The 25852-nt window shown below is 46.0% G+C and overlaps 1 protein-coding gene across 1 annotated transcript in view; it reads left to right on the forward strand.

Annotated features, from left to right (window-relative positions):
* Positions 1–25852, forward strand: part of C1H6orf62 (chromosome 1 C6orf62 homolog) — a 48070-nt gene that overhangs the window by 16728 nt on the left and 5490 nt on the right. The window contains exons 3-4 of the mRNA XM_030212207.1: positions 4746–4871; positions 20232–20366. Coding sequence (XP_030068067.1) covers positions 4746–4871; positions 20232–20366 — 261 coding nt within the window. The remainder of the gene's footprint in view (positions 1–4745; positions 4872–20231; positions 20367–25852) is intronic.

Consider the following 25852-nt stretch of genomic DNA (forward strand, 5'->3'; position numbering starts at 1 on the left):
CTATCTTCAACCTTATGATGATCCCTCTAGCAAAACTCCTATCAAACCATAACCTTAACCCATACATTTACGCCGATGATGTGACGATATACATCCCCTTCAAACAAGACATCAAAGAAATCTTCAACGAAATCAATCAAAGTCTATACATCATGAACACGTGGGCAGATGCATTTCGTCTGAAACTAAATGCAGAAAAAACCAAATGCCTGATACTCACCTCCCAATACAATACAAATGAATTCAACGAGATAAGCACACCAAACCAAAACCTTCCAATCTCAGAAACGCTAAAAATTCTTGGAGTCACTATTGACCGCCACCTAACTCTCTCAACTCACGCAAATAACACAACTAAGAAGATGTTCCACTGCATGTGGAAATTGAAAAGGATTAAACCATTCTTCCCAAGATTCGTCTTCCGCAACCTAGTGCAATCCCTCGTCCTAAGCCATCTGGATTACTGTAACTCATTATACACAGGCTGTAAAGAGCAAGTGATGAGGAAACTGCAAACAGCCCAGAACACAGCAGCCAGACTCATCTTCGGAAAACCAAAATATGAAAGGGCAACACCACTACTAAAGAAACTACACTGGCTTCCACTTAAGGAACGCGCCACTTTCAAGGTATGTACACTAGTCCACAAGATCATTCATGGTGAAGCCCCTGCCTATATGTCCGAGTTGATAGACCTTCCAACCAGAAATGCTAAAAGATCATCCAGAACATACCTCAACCTCCACTTCCCTAATTGCAAGGGCGTGAAATACAAGATGCTACACGCGTCAACCTTTTCTCACACGAGCACGCAACTTTGGAATACACTGCCACGCAACCTAAGAATGACTTACGAACAAGCCTCCTTCCGCAAATTACTGAAGACTCATCTGTTCGAAACAATTTATGGCAAGAGCCAAAACACATAGAGTCCACACTCACTGATCATCAATGCTCCATACATCCACTCCTAACCTTCATCCCCCGTAATTCCACATCACTCATACATCTGCTCACAGGAATATGTACACCATATATCTCTGTGTCTTAACACTGCCCTTTAAGCTTCCCATTGTCTCTTTCCAACGTTTCAATGTTGATCTCCCATTGTCATATTCTTATTGATACTTCGATGGTTTCACAAAACTTGCACAATGTAACCTGTAACCAAGTTGTAACAAATGTATTTCCATTATTCATATCTTATTGTAAGCCACACTGAACCCGCAAAGAGGTGGGAAAATGTGGGATACAAATGCAATAAATAAATAAATAATAATAAATTCTGATTCAGCCAAACTACTCTTCTTCGGCTCCTGTTGAGACCGTCTATGGCTAACGGGCTGGTCTGGGTCCCCGCAGTATGTTTGCTGCTGTCTTTGGCTGAGCACATGGTCTTTTTCCAACTTGCAGGTTGATCGGGCCCAGCCGACCAGTAGGTTTTTTTCTCTGACTCCAGCAGCTAATTTTTATCTCAGGAGGGCAGTCTTTTCTGGGCCTGGGATAGCTCACTCAGCTGTTCCGGATATCCCTGACGTCATGTCAGGGGGTGACTATTGGCCCAGTTTGTTTTTATGTTCCGAGTTTCCCTTCCGGTCTTTGGAGGGGTTCAGTCTTTGCTGATTTGGCTAGACTTGTCTCGGTCGTCCGCTTGGCGTCATGGTGGCCTGTCGGACATTTTCCTCCGTTGAGCTTTGCTCTGTTCTGGGGGGTGAGTCTAACGTTCTGGCCTGGGTCTCTCCGTTGGTTATGGCTGTTTGGCTTGACTCCTCGCGGGAGTTGGGTTGTGGTTGCTCTCATATTTGGCTGGGGCTACTAGTTGGCCTTCTTTCTTCCTTTGGTGAGCAACCCAGGCATTCTCTTGGTCTCTCGCGAGTGGTGTCCTTTTGGTAAGTATGATTTCTCAGCTCAGTCCGCAGATATTGGCTTGGTGGCAGATCACCGAGGTGATGAATGTGCCTGTCGTTCAGGCTGGACTGGTTTCAGTGGCTTTTGGGCCTTGCCGGGATCTGCTTCTCAGGGTGAGTCATGCTTCACCTACGGGATACTGCACCGACCATTCTATAGTTTTTATTCGGTTCTCCGCAATCTGGGGAATGCGTTTCTTTTCATCTGGCGGTGGTGAGTCCTCCGGGAATTTGGCTACGGCCTCTGTTTTGGGATCGTTTCGGGTCGTTCTCTGGCCTGTGTCTATTTTGGAGATCCCACCCTACTTTGGGGATTGCTTTTGTACATCCCACTTGTCTCTGGATTGATCTATGGGACGCTGTGGAAGGTAAAATTAGTTATTACTTGATAATTTTCTTTCCATTAGTCCCAACAGATCAATCCAGAGGCCCGCCCTTTCATGTTTTGGGGTATGTGTAATTTCCCTTGTTATGAGGGAGCTGTTTATTCTTGTTATGGTCCACTAGGTTCTGTTCTTTTCTAGGGACCAATGGGAATTAAAGGAATACTACAGAGGATGCAGCGCCAGTGCGCTTTTTCTACCTAAAAAGATGCCAGTACTCAAATGTTAGGCCACCCTTCAGGGGTGGGGTGATTACTGAGGTACCCACCCCACAATAGCCAGGTCCCCTGCAACCAGTCACTATCTATCTCCACCTGCTGGTAGAGGGACACAACCCACTGGTATCTGGATTGATCTGTTGGGACTAATGGAAAGAAAATTAACTAATTTTACCTTATTCTGGGATTGGTAGCATCAAATCTTACTACTCATTGGGATTCTGTCAGGTACTTGTGACCTGTATTGGCCACTGTTTGTAAGCGGGATAGTGGGCTAGATGGACCATCCATCTGATTCACTTTGGCTGCTCTTATGTTCAGAGTCAAAACTGTTAATATAGACAGTACTTGATTATTTAAATCAAATGTAACTCTTTTTTTTTTTTTTTTTTTTTTTTTAATGATGTTGAAAGGGTCACTCTTAAAAACTTGTCATAGATATTAAATTAATCCAGTGTTTGGATTATTGTGTACAACATTCTAACCCTTATTTCCACATAATACAGAACAAACATGACAACTACATTTCTAGTACTAATATGAAAATGTACACTGTTCTTTAGGATTTCCCTACATCAAGTTGTTGCAACAATCCATTCATAATGTCTGCAACTGAAACTGCTTCCTTCCCCACACCATCTCAGATCTGAAAAGACAGGGTGATCATTTTTATATATAGGATTAGCTCAATACATTTGTGTCTTTCAAAGACAGGTAACAGGTATATCAAATTGGTCTATTGGGATGCTTTTTCTTATACTACTAGTAAATAAGGCCCGTTTCTGAGGGAAATGAAACGGGCGCTAGCAAGGTTTTCCTGGGAGTGTGTATGTTTGAGAGAGAGTGTGTGTGATAGTGAGTGTGTGAGAGAGAGAGAGTGAATGTGCGAGTGTGTGTGTGTGTGTGAGAGAGAGATACATTCCTCTCCTCCTCCTGTGCTGTGAGCACCCCCTCCTCTGGTGTGAATAGCAAATAGGGATGGAAGGGCAGCTGTGAAAGGAAAAGTGAAAGCTGGTGAGGCTGTAAATCCCAGCATGGTAGAAGGCAAGTTTTGAACCTGGTGACCCTGCAGCTGTTGATGCCTGTGCACCGGGTACCTTTGCATTCATGTTCGTCATGCAGCTGTTAGAGGGGGTGGAGTTGCTTCCTGTTTGTGCGGTGTACTGTGCAGATCAGCAGTGAAGCGTCTTTCAATCAGTGAAGCCCTGTTGCCTCGGTGACCTTCCCCGTCCAGCCTTGCTGTAGCAGCACCGTTGTCGTTTGATGTTTGAGCTCTGTTTCCCCATGTCAGTATTTCCTGCATTGGCTGTGCTGTGGGAGCACTCGCAGCAGTTTCGCGTTCCGTTTCTATGCGCCGAGGGGGGGGGGGGCAGTGACAGCTGGGTGTGTGCCGGTTGAACTCGCAGCATTTTTGCGTTCCGTTTCTATGCGCTGGGGGGGCAGTGACAGCTGGGTGTGTGCTGGTTGAGATTGCGTTTCCTGGAGCGTCAGTGTTGCGCCGTCGTGGATGGCATTTTGTGGAGTGTGAGTGCTCCGCCCTCAGTGTCATCACGTTCTGACGTGAGGGCGGGGCACACAGCAATGGGCGAAAAGTGGTCAACTTCCGGTTGGAGGCTTCATTTAGAACGTTGGGGTAGCGAATTATGTGCGGAAGGGGCGTGGCTGAGGGCGGGTCTAGGAGTGACAGTGAGTGGTGCATATGAGTGAGAGTGAGTGTCTGACAGCCTACACTTCAGTGTTTCCCTCTGACAGACTGAGCTTCAGAATGTTCCAGGTGAGAATTATTTATATAGATAGTTTCTTTGTAGGCTCTTTATTTCTGCATGGTTATGTGCAAGGAGGGAAATGTATTGGGTGTGGTCTAAGTGGAGGTTCTTGTATGCTGATTTGTCATAGATGGTAGAGTACAAATGGGGATGGTGACACAACTGTCCTGGATAAGGGGAAAGAGCTATTGATTTACATTTTTTGGCTGCTGGGATATATATTTGTAGCGTGGACAAGAATGACTGGGCACACTGGCTTGATTGTTCTTTTTCTGCTATCATCTACTGACTTAATATTGAGAGATGAGTGGTGGCATTTACCAAAATATCTGAGTACCAGACTGTGTTTGTGTTTCTAGAGTACTGTGAAACTGACAGTTCATACAAAAATATCAATCTTGCTTTTTAAATGCAAAATGTAAACATGTGGCTGAGATGATTGAGGAATAAACTAGCTTTTCTTCCCACCAGGATGTAATTGGATGCACTCAGGAGATGGATTTCATTCTTTGGCCTCGGAATGACATTGAGAAGATTGTCTGTCTCCTGTTTTCGAGGTGGAAGGGGTCAGAGGATGAGCCCTATAGGCCTGTTCAGGTACTATCTTTCTTATCTTTCTTGATCTTTTTTTCTTTCATAGTAAATCATTCATTAATTCCTATTTACTAGTCTATACTGTCAGTTATTTTGGTTGAAAATTTCAAATGCCAGTGGAGGACTCTCTTTCAGGATAAACAGGCCCTCGTGTGGGTAATAGCATTGTATCGTTCATAAGATATATTTGCTCATTGGATATAGTTGCCTAGAAGATTTTGCACGTTGTAAGCTCTGTCGAGCAGGGACTGAAGGGTTGAAGGATTTGGCCTTAAATTTACATATTCAAGTGGCATTATTGTCTTGATACAGGGGGAGGCTCCCTTGTTTGTCTCTAGGGGCTCATCCTGATATGCTTAGGTTTCTGAAAGAGATTTATCACCTGAAGCCTCTTGTTTGGTCCCCCTTGTCCTTCATGGGATCTCAACCGTGTGCTTCAGGCTTTACAGAAGCCTCTGTTTGAACCATTGCGGACTGCCACAGTCAAGGACCTTACTCTGAAGACTGTGTTCCTGGTAGCTATCTCCTCAACCAAATGCATTCCATTCTTCACAGCAGGGACTTGTGCGTATAGTCTTTCTCCTCTTCCTCCTCCCCTTGGCCATCTGAGCTGACAGGGAGGTTCAGTCTTCCATTTTGTTTTCAAGTGACTAATATTTTTTTTTAATTTTATTGCTGCTCCTGTTTCTGTGCCTCCTTAGTTTGTTTTTCACCACATATGTGTACCCTTTTTGTGTTTGCCTCCAGAATTCTCTATGCAGATCTGTCGTTTTAGGCTGTTTGGCCGGCGGTCCTTCTCTGCAGTATTGTTTGTCCCATTTCTGGCAGTTGCTATTTGTCTTTAATTGCCTCAGTATGTTTTCTGATGCCCAGGTTGCTAAGTTATTAAATTAACAGAAGGCAGAGACCTACCTCTTTTAGCACTGCTCTTCTTATTTAAAAAACTAAGTGTTTCTCATGGTGTTTCCTCTGACATCTTTCCCTTTTATATTTCTTTGATGTGGAATTGTTTCATCAGTTAATTTGCTTCTTAACACAGAGTTGACAAATTGCTTAATAGTTATTACAGTGCGCTAAGAACAGGGGGCTCAGATTTAAAGCTCAGCTCTTTGGGCTAACAGTTCTTCGGAGTCCTTTTCTTTGTCTCTTGGCGCTTTCCATTTCATTCCACAGATAGATCCAGAGACTTGCGGATTATGCCTAACTACCTGCAGGTGGAGAGAGAATGACAAAGCTCTGCCATATAGGATACTGTGCAGCAGCTTTTCCCATAAAGCATTCTGTTTATCTCAGGAGGTGGATGGTCATATCCTGTCAGCTCTGATTGGTGCTGCCTCCTGGCTTGTTGTTCGGCCAGAATGTCCATAGTTGGCTCGGGTACACCAGGTGGTGCCAGGTTCCCCCCCCCCCCCCCAAAACCTTCAAAAAACAAAACACAGAACAAAAGATTTCCAGGCAGAAAGGGAACATGCAAGACTGTTTTTATTCTCAGCTGCAAGCTGTTTAGCACCACATTGGCTTTGGTGTGCCTCTGCCACCATCTTAATCTGGGAGCTTTCCAAGGAGGCATTTCATCCGATATCGTCCAACTGAGGACTTCTGTCCTGGACCTGATGGCTATGAAGTTCAAAGCCAAAGCTCCCAGGTTTTTCAGCAGACGGAAAGAGCACGACTCCAAGGACATAGATGCACTTCTACACTCTTGTCCGAGGACTCACTTCTCTGTTTTACCTCCGTGGTCAGTGACAGGCAGTTCTCAGGAGGATCTCTCCCCATTGGGCCCCATGATTCTGGTAGCTGGATTGACCTAGCAGACCGTGGAATGTGGACATTATCTGTTTGCAGATCAACAGCCCCATTCAGCTACCATCCCAGAGGGTCTGTTGTCGTAAGGCCCTGTACAAAAGGAGGGTCCCTCCTCTTTTGGTTTTAGAGTATGGATCTTGAGAGGTCGAGATTGAGGAGGAAAGGTTCAGGATGAAATAGCGACGCTTTTTCAGATCAGGAAGCGGTTGATTTTTGGTGGCTTTAGGGTTTGGAGGACCTTTGTGTCATGGTATGCCCCCAGGAGTGTTTTACAGTTTCAGGCCTCTTTATTCCACAGGATGGCCTTACGAAGGGCTTATCTGTGAGTATGCTGAAAGTTCAGGTGACAGCTCTGGCACAGTTTCAGGGATGCATTCAGTGGACTTCTTTAGTAGTGCATTCAGATGTGATCCGTTTTCTTAAGCAGTGAATCACTTGCAGCCCCTCAGGTGGGGGCTATTTGTCCATCTTGGAATTTTAATGGCCTTCACACTCTTGCAGAGACCCCCAGTTAAAGCTTAAGGATCATCTTACTCTGAATGATCCTCATGCTTAAGACAGTGTTTTTTAATGGCTATCAACCAGGCATTTGTTGGAGTTGCAAGCTCTGTCCTGCAAGGACCCCTTCCTCCATTTTACAGAGGCAAGGGTCACGATTAGGATGATGCCCTCCTTTCTGCCCAAGGTGGTTTTGGAGTTCCATCTGAATCAGCTGATTTCTCTGTATTTTGCAGGGAGAATTATCCAGGGGAATTTCACTCCCTCCGGTGTTTGGGTTTTCACAGAATTTGATCAAGTACTTGGAGGTTACCAACGCATTCAGGAGTTCTGACTGTTTGTCCTGTTTGCAGCCTCAAGAAAGGAGAGCAAGCTTCCAAGGCTACCATTAAACGATGGCTTAAGGATGTCATTCTTTGCATATGTTTGGCAGGTAAAAATTGCCCATTGAGTCTGAAGGTGCATTCTGTGAGGGTGCAGGCTACTTCCTTTGCAGAATCCCAGTCAATTTCTTTTGATGAAATTTACAGGTCCGAGACTGGTCTCCTTCACATGCTTTCTCCGAAGGATTACAATTTTTTATGTTTTTGTTTGGGGCGGAGGGGGAATTCAGCTTTTGAGGCCTCTGTTCTCTTGGCAGGGATTGCTGTGTCCTGCCCTACTTGAGGACTGCTTTGTTATATCCTGTAAGTCTGTGGGACAAAATGTAAGGAAAAATTAGTTCTTACTTGATGATTTTCTATCCTTTAGTTCCAGCACATGAATCCACAGGCTCTCCCTTGGACTTGTATGTCTCATTCTGTATATATGTTCTTGACTCAAGTGAGTTTTTGGCTGATTTTGTTTGCAGATGCAGTTTACCGGGGGGGGGGGGGGAAGAGAAATAACTGATGAATATTGTCAGTCAACACTTCAATTGAAGATGAGGATTATTTACTGCTGAGAGGACAGCCTTTGTTCAGAGTTGGTTTGCACTGTTCCTTTTTTCTTGTTTTTTGGTTTCGTTGCTTCCAAGTTTGTATTTGTCAGAGGCAGGAAGTTTTCCTCTTTCTCCATTGTTTCTGCACTTCTTTGTTATTGGTCATACTGAAGGAGTAGAATGAGTAGAAGTGAACCAATTTTTCACTCTTTCAAAAAGTACAGATGCTCAATGAAGTTACATGGAAATACTTTAACAAATAGGAGGAAATATTTTTTTTAACTTGACAAAAACAGAAAACAGAGGGTAGGGTTCAATTTCCATTTCTCTCAGGGATCTGTACTGAAACCAGTACTATTTAACATATTTATAAATGATCTTGGAAATCGGAACAACGAGTGAGGTGATTAAATTTGCAGATGACACATAACGATGCAAGGATATTAACACATGCAGACTGTGAAAAATTGCAGGAAGACCATAGGAAATTGGAAGATTGAGCATCCAAATGGCAGATGAAATTTAATGTGGGCAAATGCAAAGTGATGCACATTGAGAAGAATAAGAATCATTGTTAACCAAATACTAGGGTCCACTTTGGGGGTCAACACCCAAGAAAAAGATCTAGGTGTCATTGTAGACAATATGCTGAAATCTGCCCAGTGTATAGCGACCGAAAAAGCAAATGGGAATTATTAGGGAAAGGTATGGTAAATAAGACCAAGAATACTATGCCTCTGTATTGCTCCTCCATGGAGCAACCTTGATTTATTTATTTATTTATTTGCTGCATTTATATCCCGCAGGCTCAATGCGGCTTACAATATAATACAACAACAATCACATTAATGGGATAAGGAAATCTGAATATAGATAACAAGTAAAGTGCATGAGAATATGAGAGGATGCTGGGCTTGATGGACCTTTGGTATGTCCCAGTATGGCAATGCTTCTGGCAATTGCTGCACCCACCACAACAGTACACGGGTAACATAGCCACCACAAACAACTTCCTGGGGCTGAGACAAAGGCCTGCTTGAGGAACTGCTCCACCTTTCTGTCACAATATTGCGTATTGTGTTCAGTTCTGGTCACCGTATCTCAAAATGATGTAGCGGAATTAGAAAAGGTTCAAAGAAGAGCGACCAAAATGATAAAGGGGATGGAACTCCTCTCTTATGAGGAAAGGCTGAAGAGGTTAGGGCTCTTCAGCTTGGAAAAGAGATGGCTGAGGGGAAGATATGATTGAGATCTACAAAATCCTGAGTGGTGTAAAATGAGTAGAAGTGATTTTTCTTTCTCTCTTTCAAAAAGGTATGAAGACTAGGACACTCAATGAAGTTACATAAAAATACTTTTAAAAACAAATAGGAGGAAATATTTTTTCACTCGGCGAATGGAACTCTTTGCTGGAGGATGTTGTAATGGTGGTTAGCATATCGGGGTTCAAAAAAGGGTTGGACAAGTTCCTGGAGGAAAAGTTCATAGTCTCCTATTGAGACAGACATGGTAAAGCCACTGCTTGCCCTGGAATTAGCATGGAATGTTGCTATATTTGGGCTTCCGGGTACTTGTGACACTGTTGGAAAGAGGATACTGTGCTAGATGGACCATTGGTCTGACATCTAGTGTGACTATTCTTATGTTCTTTTTTCCCCTCAGCCCCTCCCCTGTGAATCCAGCATCACTCCCTCTTTTTTTTTTTTTTTTTCCAGGCCTCCCTTGAGTACTGCACTGCTTCCTCTTTTTCCCTTGGGCCCGGTCGTGAGTCCAGCTATTGATAATCTGTAACCTGTAAATAAAATCATCCATAGTACCTGAAAATTGGAAGGTGGCCTACATAATGTCAATTTAAAATGGCTTTCGGGGCAATCTGGGAAACTGCAGACTGGTAAGCCTCACACCCATGCCAGGTAAAGTAAACTATAATAAAGAATAAAATTACTGCTACTATTTGGGTTTCTGCCAGGTTCTTGTGTCCAGGATTCATTGTTGGAAACAGGTTATTGGGCTAGATGGACCATGGTCTGACCAAATATAGCTATTCTTATACCATCAATCTCCTGGCCTTCTGTCCTCACAGTATCTTGAACAGCTATCCTTCCTTTCACCTGGTACGATGCTTATGGTTTCAGTGCAGCTTACCCTCAAAGGTTTGGCTAAGTCTTAACTCATGATCTTACATAAGCCTAACCTCTTTATTTGAGCTTACATTCACAGGTGCAGCTGATGTGGATCTCTTGTTTGCAGCAGAGCTTAATTAGCAGCCTCAGCCATTTCTGGTTTTGCAGCCTCAGCAGAGCTTAATTAGCAGCCTCAGCCATTTCTGGTTTTGCAGCCTCAGCTGAGCTTAACCTCACAGACTCAATTGAGTTTAGCATCCTCGCACCTGCACTGCTTCTTACAATTTTCATTGACCTCGCTCATGTATTCAGAACAGATACTCTGTCTTGCCTTAGTTTAACATTTCAGACTTAGTTGAGTTTAGCATCCTCTCACCTGCGCTGCTCCTTAAAATGTCCATTGACCTCTCTCATGTATTCAGAACAGATACTCTTTGTCTTAGCATTTCAGACTTGGCTGAGCTTAATCTTGAGGACTAATTAGCGTTTCATCGCTCAGACTCCACTTAGCTTCATATTTTGGCCTCTGCCAAACTTAACATCTTGGACTTGCCTGAATTTAACGTCTCAAACTAATGTGAAACTTTCCTCTCAGATTCAGTTGAACCTAACCTCGTATATACAACTGAGACTAACCTTTCAGACTTGAATAACCTTAATTTCACGGACTTCACTTTGTTTGACATTGCAGACTCTTGCAGATTTAACTGCACTACTCGTTGCAAACTCTTTGTTTAGCGTGATGAACTCAGCTGTGCATGCACTCACAAACTCAGCTGAGATCAACATCATCTCAACTTTTCTTTCAGAATTAGCTTCACTTACCTTCTATGACTCAGCTGACTTTAGCCTTTATGACTGATAATTTTAGTAGAATCATCTTGGCTAAGCCTTGCAGTCTGAGCTGGAATTCTTCTCATTCACTCAGTAGAGTTTCATTATATAGGATTAGCCTTGTGTGGATTGACGATATCCTTTTTAGAAGCAGCAGGATTTCTTCACAAAGTTGATTCACCTTTTGAGAGTATTTCTCTTTTACTTTAACATTGTTTATTTGAGTTCTATTCCGCAAACCTAGCTAAGCTGACTTTCCTGCCAAATCAACACCTAGTTTAGCCTTTCATTGTTGCTTGCCTAAGCCTCATAATTAAGTTAAGTTTTGGTTTCAGCGATTTTGCAGAATCCTTTCCCTCATGAAATCAGTACTTAGTGGTACTTTTGCCTCCTTTTATTAGCTGTCCTTGGTCTCATGACACCAAACCTATGGTGTTTTATTCACAAGGAATTGGAATATTCTCTTTAGTAATATATTGTCATCTTATTTTAATGGGACTTCAGTTTCTAAATATTGTCTTCATTTTTCTGTTTCCAGGGCTACTAGAGTTCGCTTACTATTTATTATTTTAATTCACAATATCTATGGTAATTTCCCCATCTGGGTATATTCAGTGTTATCTGTTACAGCCTATCCATATCTGGTGATCTTCAATCTTATTCTCATTTCCAGACTATGGCTACTGTTCATCTTTCTCTAGGGACTGGGGTGCAGTCTACCCCTGGAAACTATACTTCCATTTAATTTTGTCACCTGTGCCTCAGTCTTCTCTCAGTTGGCACACAGCTTGAATCTCTTTGGGCTTCTCATAAGTGATCTTCCCAGTATTCACTTTAGTGGTATTGCCTGTATTTTCAGTCTTTTACTGATTTTGTATAAACTTTTTATGGTGACGATGCTTGGCCTTATTTTACACCTTTCCTTACCTTCTTTTACTCTGTTCAGCTTATGCTTTTGTAGTGTTTCAGCACTCCTTCCTCTCTTTATCTTTTATTTCTAATGCCTTTTCAGCATTATATGGAGCTTCCCCATGCCTCAGATTGTCTGCTGTGTTAGGCATATATTCTATTTGTGAACTGCTTTGCTGCATCCCACAGTTCTGGACTGATCTGTGGAATGAAAAGGAAGGAAAAATGGCTTACCTGATAATTTTCTTTTCTTTAATCCCAACAGATCAGTCCAGAAAACCCACCCTTGGAGATTTTCTTAATTTGGGGTGAGTTGGTCTATTCTGGTAATTATACCATTCATTCTATTTCTCTTTTAGAATTTACCTGCTGGTTCTTCAATCTAATCTTTGTTTCTTGAAGTTTTTATGGCAGCTGCCTTAGCTCTTTCTGTGGTAGCAGATCTCTGTTCAGTACACTTCAGTAGTTGATGAATTTATTATTCAACTGTGTGTTATTTCACATGAGTAAATCCTTCATTCTCTGAGAACAAGCAGGCTAATATTCTCACAATTGGGTAACACGACACAGAGTTGCCCGGTGTGGAGCTTGTATCAAGCTTTTCACAGAGCTCTTCTGGAGCACGAGATACACTCCAGTGCGCAGGTGTCTTCCCACTCACCATGTGAATGCGGGACCAAATTTTTTTCTGCTGTGAGAAGAGGGCATGTTTTTTAACAGCTCATAGCTGCCCTTTCGGTTCTTAACAGAATTTTTTTGTGCCTTTTTGGTTTTCTTTTCTTCATTTATGTGCCTCGTTCATTTTATCCCATTCAATTATCTTTTTCTTTACTTTCTCTCTTTTACTGGGGCTCCATAGGCCGAGGTTGTATTTAAGCCTGAGCTCTGGTGGGGTTTTTTCCTTTCATTTTTCTCTGGTTCTCTTTCGACACCATCGAGTATCACCTTTTTCTGTAGCACTTTTGGTATGACTGCAAACCCCTTCTGTGTCTTCAAATTTAAGCCAGAACCCAGTTAGTCATAGGGGCTCACAGGGAACTCTTGTACCGTCCAAGGCCTCGACGTCTATGGTGTCGACTCAGCGGTTGAATCAGCACCTGCTTTGTCGACCGCTATGTGAGTCCCTGGGCTCGACAGTTTTCAGCACCAGCTAGGGGCGTGAGGCTTCACTTTGTCCTTGTCTGTATCCAGGACTCAATGTGGATACCGTGCATAACCGTCGGTGCTGAGGAAAGTTGGCATGGAGCATTGCGTCAATACTGAGGACTGTAGGTACCAAGGATCGTCTGCGTTGAGGATCGATGTCGGTACCAAAAATCTTTGGCCATATGAGCTTTGAGGATCAGTGTTGGTCTCCTTCGGTTCCTCCAAGGCACTGCAGTGTTGGGGAACTCTCAATAACAAGAGACCTTCCAATTACTACAGCTGCTGGAGTTTTGGAGCACCAGGACCCTACTCCTTGAAGCCTGGCCATTTTCAGAGTGGCATTGGTGTCAACTGTGCTTGTACCAGCCATTATTCTCCACTAACCCATATAATCGCTGCTTTCTGCAGTTCATTTCTACACTGCGTCTTCAAACTGTTTTGCTTTTTTTTAAGAGGCATCGACGTCGAAGGTGCTTGTGTTTGCCATGCCTCTTGACATCCAAGCCTTGATCTGGGGAATCAGCGTTGAAGGTGCTTGCCCCTGCTACGCCGTTTGTATCAGCTCCTCTCTTTTCTAGAGACGGTACTTGTTCCCAGTACGCTTCTTGATTTACAAACCTCGATTCCAGGACATTGGTGTCGAAGGTGCTTGCACCCGACATGCCTCTTGAGAGCCTAGATCCACATCGGTTTTGAGGGTGCTTGTTCCTGACGCTTCTTTTTGTATTGGCCCCGCGTGGTCCTCAGCCTGTGGTATGGCCTCTCCAGTGGGGTTGACTTCTGCCCGTGTCGATCGGCCCTGCAAGCAGTTTTAATGCAACTCGAGTCTAGAGCCCTATCTTCGATGCCTCTTTCAGGGTTCTGCCTCTTCTCGGGTGAGGAGGACTCTCTCAGCCCACCCATGACAGGTTCCTGGCTGGCACCGGTGCAGAGCATATGAGGGTCAGATGCGCATTCCTGGCACTTCTCGGAGAAGGTGTCCTTTAGAATGCCATCTGCACCCACCCTAACTCCACTGGCACGGATATCTCCATTGACGAGCCTGTCTTTCCCTTCGGGGACATGGCGAACATCTTTTCGCTACCTTTGGAGGTGGAGTATTGCTTTTTCCTTTTTGAGTTCCTGGGCTACGAGTCTCATCCTAGGAGATCTGTACTAGTCCTGGTCTATTAGCTGTTTCATGAGGTTCTCATGAGGAGTACGGAGGTCCTTCTATGGCCCGCTCCCTCACATAGATTTAGCCTCCATGCACCAGTTTCAAGACTCTCCTGGTTTCCTGAGCTCTACTTCCTCCTCCCTCCAGGGCAGTTGGATTAACGCTTACAGGAATACGGATTTCTATGAGCTATACTTTGGCACCCACTAGCTGGGATGCTAGTACCATGGATCCACTCGAAGCTGAAATACTGGGTTTCATTGCCCTTCTCCGGACTTCAGTCCTGCTACCTCTCCATAGGAATATACTATGCAGCTTCATTCCACACTCATTTTGGCAGCTTCTCTCCCATTGGAGCTAGTCGAGTCACTTCGTCAGTTGACTGAGCAACAGATGGTGTATCACCAGTACTAGAAAGCACAAAGGCAGACGGTCTGCAAGCTCCAAGATGGAAAATGTACAAAGCAGATCGTTAAGAACGTAATTTATTAATACAATTTAAAAAAATATATAAATACATATATATATTTTTAAATTGTATTAATAAATTACGTTCTTAACGATCTGCTTTGTACATTTTCCATCACCAGTACTAGGTCAGGTGCCATGTCTTGGCTGCAGCTTCCAGCAGTTCTACCTCCACTATGGCCGTGTAATTCTTGGTGACTGCATCTCTCTGCTTTTGTGTGTTAAGCAGAAGCTGGTGGCTGGAGAGATGACCCTTTTAGAACATGATTGGAAAGGCTCCCTGTCCTCATCATGGACTGTACAGCCACCGTTGCATTCTCTCCTCTCGGGCACCTTCTCCAACTTCCTGCTTGTCTAGGAAGCTCTTCGCTCAGTCAAAAAGGAAGGTCTTGTTTTTGCTTTCTCTTCTTAGCATTAATGGATGTCAATCCAGCATATTACTTCCATCTCCAGCATGCGCTTCAGCCTGGACAGCTCTCCAGATGTTGCGCCATACCCCTTTGGATGACTCCAGAGGGAAATTGCTGTAATACCAGTCGGTGCTCCTATGCCCTCCTGATTCCACAGAGGCCACAGTTATTCGGGTCTCATACAGGCTGCTTGTCTGCCGGCAGCAGTTCAAATCCGTTCTCAGTATGAGAAGTTCCTTTTGGAATATCTTTCTGCTCTTCGGATGGCCCTTCAGCTCAAGTCCATATCACCAGGGGACGACGGCTGAGATTCTATTCCTTGTTCTCCATTGTGCCAGTGTATGCAAGGGGGATACTTTCCATCCTGTCTCTTTGACTCTTGTGCTACTTTCTCAGCAAAGAACAATTTAGAATGGTTTCTTTACCTAAGCATCCTACTCCCTGTGGTTCTGGACAGTCATTGGCTCTGCTCTCTGCACTGGCTGGATATTTATCCATGGGCAGTCTTTCATTTTGACTGAGGATATTTTACCGCCTGTACCACGTGCTGCCTTTTGGCTTCATGTGCAATCCTGGGAACTTCACCATATGTCTCATGTTCTTCGCAGCTCCTATGCGCCGCCTGAGAGTTTGTTTCTTTGCCTATTTGGATTTGTCGGAGCACGTCGACGGCCGGTGCTTTGGAGCCCATATGGAGCACTTTTTGGTTGCTGGACATAGGGAGGATTTGTGTTTCACTACCTCCAGCTCCATCTGCTTCCCATCTCCCACTTCGACATCATTGGACTGCTGCTATATACTTGCCTAATTGGGGCGTTTCTTCCCCTATGGGATACTAGATACTCTGGTCGCTCTTGCCAACAGGGCACTGGGTCCATCGACAGCTCCCACATTCACAACTGTTCAGCTTGTTGATTACATGGCCTCCACCACCCATGTCTCTTTTTCACATGGGATCTCCTGGTGGACTCTAGCTTCTTGGTGGTGTCAGACTATGAGGACCCTGGAAGAAGTCCTTCACTTGTTCCCATGGTTCATTTGCTTTCTGTTTGGGAATGAGTCTGTCCCATTAATCCCTAGGACTGTTCTTCTGGGCCCTCGACTTTGCATCTTCCTACGGTACCTACTGCTCACCTAGATTGTGAAGCTCCCTTGTCGGGCTTCCCCACTCTAACTGTTCTGTCATCCTGGAGGCAACTGTTTTTGACACTCTGGACACCCTGACATGCTCACAACTATTCAGCTACTCTCTACTCGTTCCCATGATCTATGCTCTGTTTTCACCCTCTGTGTCAGGGGCCCGTACTAGTGTCACAGGGTGATCGGCTGCTTCTTCGGGCCAATTTTGGAACTGTACTGGCCATTTGACTGTACTAGGTTGTATAGCTGCAAGAGAGGTCTCTTCCTAGAGATGTTCCTTCCAGGTTCTCCTTTTTCTGGAACATCCTTTCGATGTCTCTCATGGTTACTGAAGTACATTACAGCGTCCTTCCATTTTGTTCTAGGTCCAGAAGAGTCTGCTGTCACTTACGTTTCCCCTTTCTTCTTTCTTGGGAGAACAATCTTGGGAGATGAGGAGTCTCATCTCCCTGTTGGGGCAAGCTCTGTGGTCAAGCAGGTAGTACTGAAGAGCCAACACTCTGATGCATCCTTTTTGGCCTCTGTAGATTTAAGTTCCTCTTGTTCTGGAATTCTCTTTCCAGGTGCGGTGGGCCATGGAGTATTCTCTGACCCTCATCCCACGTAACGGGGAGAGCGGGTCTCTTCTGCATCCCATCCTCTGGTCTCTGGCCCCCCATGGCCTAGATGATCGAGGTTTCGCATTAGCTTCCTGGTGTTTTTTCTGAAAGTGTCTACATAGTCTTTATGGCTTTTTAGTAAGTTCTACAATCAAAACCAAGTGAGGAGATCAAAATATTATCTGCTCAATTGACGTGAATTTATACCACACTCTTAGTGTATAAAGGAAAGGCCCCTTGGAAATTGTTTCTCTTTCCAGTGGGATAGGTTTGCCGTCTGGTAGGCATACCTTCTACATCTTTGAGTTTACGTCGCCTCAGTTTCCTCAGTGCTCTTATCTTTGTATAAAGGCTTTTGAGACCTCAGCATCAGTATCCCATTTCTTAAGCGCTTCTTTATGCTGCTTATTTTCCTGTTTTGGGGCATTCTTGACCTCAACCTATTTGTTTCTGATGGCTCGTCGGGACTATGACCTTTGGCTCTGTCAGCAGTTCCATCTTTCATCGCAATTGAGTGGTTCTTCATGTACCTTGGGTTTCTACCTCGGGTTGTATCTGGGTTTGATCTACATTAGTTGCTTCTCTTGCCTCCATTCTTCACGCAGTCTCATGCATTGCAACCATATTTTTTCACTCATTGCACTGCAAGCGAACACTGGCCTTTCCTTGATGCGGCCTCAGCCCCACAGGTTTTCTCCTTAGCCTTTAGTTACTTACTTTTCCTACAGGAGGTGGCTCACTATCGTGGATTTGCAAATGTCTGTTAGCTACCTCCTTTTTTTTCTTTTCCTTCTGCCCATTCCAGATTACTCAGGATAAATCCTCTTTAGACTTGCTGTGTCAGTGCCATGACTATATTGTTCACTTCTATTAGGAAGCTTGGTTGGGCTGTTGTGTTCTTTTCATTCCACACATTTACATCTCGTTCCTGCAGCAGCATTCCCATCATGGATTTTATGGAATAGTAATTCACTTTTACTTTGGATTCTAGCATTTGACTCCACCCGCTTAGTCCCTTTTATTCTTTCCCAGGCTTCACTTCAGATGATTTGCTTACTGGTTTCTCTGTTCTGACCTCGCCATTATGAGGTGCTTCATTGGTGGTGGTTCCTATTGAACCTGGTAGCTAGGAATTCCCCAATTGTGAGAATATTTGCCTGTTTGTCCTCGGAGAAAGCGAAGCAGGTATTCTCCGAGGACAGCAGGCTATATATTCTCATATACCCTCCCACCTCCCCTTGGAGTTGTCTTCTGTGATATAGTATTGTACTGTTGGTCCTGTGTTCACATGGTGGACGGGAAGGCACTCGTGCGCACTGGAGCATGTCTTGCACTCAAAAAGAGTTCTGTGAAATGCTTGATACAAGCTCCAGACCGGGCAACACGGCATTGCATTACCCAATTATGAGACTATATAGCCTTCTTTCCTTTGGAGAATACCTGCTACAGGTAAGTATCTTCATTTTTTTAAAATTCTCTCTGTAAATTATGGTAGTTCCTCTTTGACTTGCTCAACTTATAGTGATTGTCTGGAATGGCTACTGCTTTGAGGGTCACTTTATTTCTCTAGTGCCTTCTAGGTTTTGGTAACAACATGATTGTTTCATGCTCTGTTTTGAGTAATGCATGTTTATATTTCATGCTTTGTATGCCACATTTCTAATCTCTGCTGCTTGGTCATTTGAAATATTGAGGTTCTGGGGATGCACAGTACCCATAAGAGGTGGATCACAAAGAACTACCTTGTCTCCTTCCACTGGTCGAGGGACCTAACCCATAGTTCTGGAGTGATCTGTTGGGACTAAGACTAAAAAAGAGAATTATCAGATAAGACATAATTTTTCCATACTTTAGTGAAGAACTCTCACTTCAGTATAAGGTCCTTTTTATAACCCTGTCAGCAGCATCCCAACTCTTCACAAAGTATATAGTGGTGATGGTTACACACCTCAAAGCGCAAAGTTTTGGTTTTTTTTTTTTTTGTTTGTTTAGTTTTTGTTTTTCTTCTATTCCTGAGAAGTTCTGAGATTCATTATGAATGACAGAAAATTTTGCCTATTTCCAAATCAACAACCTGACAATATAAAGGTAGTATTCCCTGTGATGGGATGGTGGTTCAAAGTTTCTTTAACACTTTGTCCTTAAAGTGAAGGTTTTCCTTGAGATGTCAAGACTATCTGGCTCAACAATTCTTGTACGCTCCTGAAGGCCAAAATGCATTTGAAATAGTCTTGGTGGTCTTTGTTCTTAGTAAAATTAGTATTCCTAATCTTTCTTATAGCATCTATTGTGACCAGAGAATTCTGAAAGTTCTAGCATGGTAGTTTGTCAAGGAAATCTCACAGCAGGATATTTATTTCAGATACTTCCATCAACTGGAGGAGTGGACTAGTGGTTAGAGCACCGGTTTTGCCATCAAGAGATGGCCAGTTCAAATCCCACTGCTGCTTCTTGTGATCTTGGGCAAGTCACTTAACCCTCCATTGCCTCAGGTACAAACTTAGATTGTGAGCCCTCCTGGGACAGAAAAATATCCAGAGTACCTGAATGTAACTCACCTTGAGTTTGCATGTTATTTGCTATACAGTTTTTTGGACAGTCAAAGCAGTTTACAAAGATAAAATAAAGTAAAAATGGAATCTGATTGTAATCTACTGTAGGGCACAGGGTGTGGAAGGCCTATACCAGAATGCCTCCAATGTTGGTAAGATTCCCCACCCCATGGCTATTATACTTGCCTGGTCTAGGGAAGCATCCTTACTGCTGTCATCTCAGAAAATAGCAGCAACTGACCCTCCTAGTAGTTCTGCCAAATAATGCAGTCCTTATTTGGAAGCATTTCATAATTTGTTAGATTGATCCCTAGTGGTGCATTCTAACTGTAACCCAGAGGGGGTCTGGTCATTACTAGAGGCACTCTAGTCAAGGACCTGCCTGAACTAGGGATGCCCTGGATCAGAGGAGACAAGGGAGGGGCTTACTGGACCACCAGGGAATTTTTGAAAGTGGGAGTAGGGCTTGGGGAGTCTAGCAGGCCTAAATGTCTCCCTGTCTGTATATGGGTCAGTCCTCGCTTATGCACTGAGTGAAAAGGAGACAATTTAACTCTCACTGCAGCAAATGGCAGCATGCTATTGTGGTGTACTATTCTCTCCTCCCTTGACAGCGCACGCTTTTCACATGCTACTTTTGGATTCCAATGTGTGTAGCTTGAGAATTGTGTAGGATTTGAGGGTTTGAGTTTAGTTTTTCCTACAAACACAGAATAGATCAATCCTATATGAAGTTTTAAAAGAGATCTAGAAAATAACCTGATTGATCTTTTGGTATAAATATTTGTGTTTTTTCTTCACAGGCCAAGTTTGAGTTTCATCATGGTGATTATGAAAAACAGTTTCTGCATGTACTGAGCCGGAAGGACAAGACTGGAATTGTTATCAACAATCCTAGCCAGTCGGTGTTCCTTTTCATCGATAGACAGCACTTGCAGGTAAACTGAAAGCCATTTTTATATTCTGCCTGAGGAAGCTGAGATCAACCTAGGTACAGATTGGGGGACGGCTATAAGAAAATTCTAGTGCCCAAATATCCCTCAGGGCACTATCAGGACTGCCATTGTGAATTTGGCACCACCAAGATATTTCTTAAGTTAGGCTTCTTCAAAGTTAGTATCTTTTAAGGAAGCTGAAAGCCTGTGAGCATTCTTTGACTTCCTATATAAGCTTTGGCCCCTCTTCCTTCCCTACAGTCTCTCTTGTAGTTTTTGCGGTCAGGCAGCAGGAGGGAAGTGTGGCTGCTGTCTGGAGAACAGTTTCAAGAAGAGGAGGAGACATTGGTAAACTGTTTATACAGCATGAACAAAGATAAACTGTTTATACAGCATGAACAAAGATATAGATTTTCAGGCTTGCAAAGTGTGGAATTGAATGTATTTTTGTGAATGGGAAGGGCCTACCTTGTCAGTTTCTAACTAGAAAGCTGTAAAAGAAAATGGGTTAAATTGACTGGATGGCTTCTATAAGACAAGTAGAGTGCTATGCTTTTGTGAGAAGGATGAAAGCCCGAGTGGTTGTAAAATAATGTGAATGACTTGGAGATGAGTTGGTGGTGATTTTGTGAAATATGTCATTCCATATCATCATGCTGATCAATCCATAGACTGGTGGGTTGTGTCCATCTACCAGCAGGTGGAGATAGAGAGCAAACTTTTGCCTCCCTATACGTGGTCATGTGCTGCCGGAAACTCCTCAGTATGTTCTCTATCTCAGCAGGTGGTGGTCACACACAGCAACAGCTCTGGCTAGGTCTCCAAGCCTAATTTTTAGGTTTTGTTGAGTACCTGGGGTTGAGGGCTCTTCTTGAGCAAGTGCAAACCTGGTGGCGCCAGGTCCTTCCTTTTCTCCCCCCTCCCACTGGCTCCGTTTAAAAAAAAAAAAATAAAAAATTTTTGGACGTCCTTAAAGGCGTTTATTTCGACGTTTATTTAAACTTTTATTGCAGCTACTCACTGGGACACCAGATCGTTACAGCTCGGAGCAAGAAGCAGGTAATTTTTACCTTTTTATAGCGGGCAGGGGGTTCCCCGATCGATCTCTAAGTGGCCTATGGCGTCGGAGGGCGAGGGCGCGAAGAATCGCTCCCCGGACCGCGTGTGCGCTTCTAGCGGGGATGCGGGGGTCTTAAAGTCTGATTCGCCCTTGTTGGGTGTCAGTTCGGAGGCCGGTCAGTGTCCCGGTTCTCCCTCCGGCGCGGCGGTTTTTCCCGCCATAAACGCCCATCCCCCGCTGCTCGCCTCCGCCATCTTGGCCGGCCACTCTGCTCGGACGGCTTCTTCTTGGACCGCCCTTGAGCTGGGAGACGTTTTATGCCATGGCCGCCCTTGATTTGGGCGACGGCAAAAAAGCGGCTAAAGTTAAGCGCCGTTCTTCCCGCGCGGCTCCTTCACAGAGTGTCGCGCCGGACGCCATCTTGGATGCGCAGCATGTTTCTCCCCCGCTCTTGCGAGCGCCGGTTGAGGGTGCGTCTAGGGCTGTGGCCCAGGCTGCTGAAGTGCACAGTCTGGGGGGGTTTCTCCCCCGAGTTTATTTTGCTGCTGCATCAGGCCTTCCTTATGCAAAACGCTGCCCCTGCTCCCTTGTCCGATAAAGGGGTTGAGGCCTCCGGAAGTAAACGCCCTCGGGTGGATTCCCAGGCCTTAGAGGACTTTGTCTCCTCTGATGTAGATGAGGGCAGCGTATCTGAGTTCTCCCAACGGTCCTTTGGGGATTCCTTGGAGGAGACTGATTCCCGCTCGGATGGAGCGGATGACCCCTCTGCAGCGTGGATCTTTCGCTCAGAGGAATTGCCCAACCTGTTAATGCAGGCCATGAGCATTTTGAAGATTTCCTCTCCAGAGGACGTCTCTCCCTCAGCCCCTGTTGGCTCCGCCATTATGCTGGGGACGAAGCGCCCGCCTAGAACCTTCCACGTGCATGATGCCATGCACACCTTAATTTCGGCTCAATGAGATGTCCCGGAAGCGAGCCTCAAAGTGGCTAGGGCTATGTCCCGCCTCTATCCTTTGCCTGAAAGTGAACGTGAGGCCTTTCTTTGGCCTACCGTGGATTCTTTAATCACTGCGGTGACTAAGAAAACGGCGTTGCCGGTGGAAGGTGGCACGGCCCTAAAGGACGCCCAAGATAGAAGATTGGAGGCGGCCTTAAGGTCGTCCTTCGAGGCGGCTGCTTTAAGTTTGCAGGCCTCAGTTTGCGGCTCCTATGTGGCCAGGGCGTGCCTGACGATTGTGCAGCGGGCTTCCCCCTCGGATCCTTCCTTGAGGGCTGATTGGCCGGCCCTGGAATCGGGCTTGTCTTATTTGGCAGACTTACTGTATGATGTCTTGAGAGCCTCAGCTAAAGGTATGGCTCAGACAGTCTCTGCGCGGCGGTGGCTATGGCTGAAGCATTGATCTGCGGACCACGCCTCTAAGTCCCGCCTGGCTAAGTTGCCTTTTAAAGGCAAGCTGCTCTTTGGGGTCGAGCTGGACAAAATTGTGACCGATCTCGGCACGTCTAAGGGCAAGAGGTTACCAGAGGCCAGGGCTCGGACCAGTGCTCGCCCCGGTATCTCCAGAGGACGGTTTCAAGAGGTCCGTCGGTACCGCCCGGGCAAGTCGGGCTCCTCTGCCTCCTCTTCCTTCAAGAGGAACTTCTCCCCCAAGCAGCATTCCTTTCGCAGAGACCGCCGTCCCGGAGGTACTCCCTCCGGTCCTCCCCCAGGGTCTCGTACCCAATGACGGGGTCTTGGTCCATGGCCCAGTGCAGATTGGAGGACGCCTGTCCTCGTTTCTGGGCGAGTGGACCAGAGTAACTTCAGACGCTTGGGTGCTAGAAGTCATCAGAGATGGCTACAAGCTAGAGTTCTGCCGACCCTTAAAAGACGGGTTTGTACTCTCTCCCTGCAAGTCTCCGGTCAAAGCTGTGGCAGTGCAGCAGACCTTGAACAATCTGATCCGCCTGGGGGCGGTCGTTCCGGTGCCAGAAAATCAGCTTGGCAAGGGACGTTACTCCATTTACTTTGTGGTACCAAAGAAAGGAGGTTCTGTACGGCCTATCCTCGACCTCAAAGGGGTCAATGGGGCCTTGAAAGTTCGGCACTTTCGCATGGAGACTCTCCGCTGTGAAGGCAGGAGAGTTCCTGGCATCCTTGGACATCAAGGAAGCGTACTTGCATATTCCCATCTGGCCTCCTCATCAACGCTTTCTGCGTTTTGCAGTCCTGAGCCGACACTTCCAGTTCAGAGCCCTCCCGTTCGGGTTGGCTACTGCTCCGCGGACCTTCTCCAAAGTAATGGTGGTCATCGCGACCTTCCTGCGAAAGGAAGGAGTACAAGTCCATCCTTATTTGGACGACTGGTTGATCCGAGCCCCCTCTTATGCAGAGTGCGGCAAAGCTGTGGACCGGGTGATTGCTCTTTTGAGCTCCCTGGGGTGGATCATCAACTGGGAGAAAAGCCAGCTGCGTCCAACTCAGTCCCTGGAGTATCTGGGAGTTTGATTCGACACCCAAGTGGGCAGAGTGTTCCTGCCGGACAATCGGATTGTCAAACTTCAGGCTCAGGTGGACCAGTTCCTAGTAGCCTCTCCCCTTCGGGCTTGGGACTATGTGCAGTTGTTGGGCTCTATGACGGCCACGATGGATGTAGTGCCCTGGGCCAGGGCTCATATGAGACCACTTCAACACTCTCTGCTGCAGCGCTGGACTCCGGTGTCGGAGGATTATGCTGTGCGCCTTCCCTTGGACCCAGCAGTGCGCAAGGCGCTGAGCTGGTGGCTGAAGACAGACAAGTTGTTTGCAGGGATGCCTCTTGTAACCCCGGAGTGGATTGTCGTCACGACGGATACCTCTTTGTCGGGCTGGGGAGCCCACTGTTTGGGAAGGACAGCGCAGGGGCTTTGGTCTCCTGCAGAGGCAAAGTGGTCTATCAACCTCCTGGAACTCAGAGCCATTCGGTTGGCGCTTTTGGAGTTCCTCCCGGTACTGGCGTTGAAGCCAGTACGGGTCCTGTCGGACAATGCCACGGCTGTGGCCTATGTCAACCGCCAGGGAGGTACCAAGAGCGCCCCTCTAGCCAAGGAAGCCATGAATCTATGCCAGTGGGCGGAAGCGAACCTGGAACAGCTGTCAGCTGCCCACATTGCCGGAGTCATGAATGTCAAGGCGGACTTTCTCAGTCGCCATACCTTGGATCCCGGAGAGTGGCAGTTATCGGCTCAGGCGTTCTTGGACATCACGAAGCGCTGGGGCCAGCCGAGCCTAGATCTGATGGCGTCATTGGCCAATTGCCAAGTGCCGCGCTTTTTCAGCAGAGGACGGGACTCTCGATCTCTGGGAGTAGATGCTCTTCTCCAACAGTGGCCGACACAAGAGCTTCTCTATGTGTTCCCGCCCTGGCCCATGTTGGGCAGGGTGCTAGACCGGGTGGCAAAGCAACCGGGCCGGATAATCCTGGTGGGTCCAGACTGGCCCAGACGTCCCTGGTATGCGGACTTGATCAGGCTCTCAGTGGACCACCCTCTACGACTGCCAGTGGAGCAGGGCCTGTTGCATCAGGGTCCCGTGGTGATGGAGGATCCCTCCCCCTTTGGTCTTACGGCCTGTCTATTGAGCGGCAGCGTCTGAGGAAGAAGGGCTTCTCAGACAAGGTCATCGCCACTATGCTGAGAGCGAAGAAGCGCTCTACTTCTACTGCTTACGCCAGGGTTTGGCGTACCTTTGCAGCGTGGTGTGAAGCAGGCTCACTTTCTCCCTTCACTGCTCCAATTTCTTCAGTGTTGGCGTTCCTGCAAGAAGGTCTGGAGAAAGGCCTGTCGCTCAGTTCCCTTAAAGTCCAGGTAGCGGCTCTGGCTTGCTTCAGGAGCCGCCTGAAGGGTGCTTCCCTGGCTTCGCAGCCAGATGTGGTGCGTTTCCTCAAGGGAGTTAATCACCTGCGCCCTCCTCTGCACTCAGTCGTGCCTGCGTGGAATCTCAACCTGGTGCTAAGAGCCTTGCAGAAGCCGCCTTTTGAACCCTTGTCGAGGGCATCGCTGAAAGACCTGACGTTGAAAGCAGTCTTTTTGGTGGCTATCACTTCAGCCAGAAGAGTTTCCGAGCTCCAGGCACTCTCATGTCGAGAGCCTTTTCTGCAGTTCACTGAGGCAGGAGTGACTATTCGCACAGTGCCTTCCTTCCTGCCCAAGATTGTTTCTCGCTTCCATGTGAATCAGCAGCTCTGTCTCCCTTCCTTTCGTAGGGAGGACTACCCAGAGGAATACTCTGCTCTCAAATATCTGGATGTGAGACGAGTCATCATCAGATACTTGGAAGTGACCAATGATTTCCGGAAGTCGGATCATCTGTTTGTCCTGTTTGCAGGTCCTCGTAAGGGTCTGCAGGCTGCTAAGCCTACAGTGGCAAGATGGGTCAAGGAAGCCATTGCGGCGGCTTATGTGGCCGCGG

This window comes from Microcaecilia unicolor, chromosome 1 (genome assembly GCF_901765095.1).
Source record: "Microcaecilia unicolor chromosome 1, aMicUni1.1, whole genome shotgun sequence".
Classification (NCBI taxonomy): domain Eukaryota; kingdom Metazoa; phylum Chordata; class Amphibia; order Gymnophiona; family Siphonopidae; genus Microcaecilia; species Microcaecilia unicolor.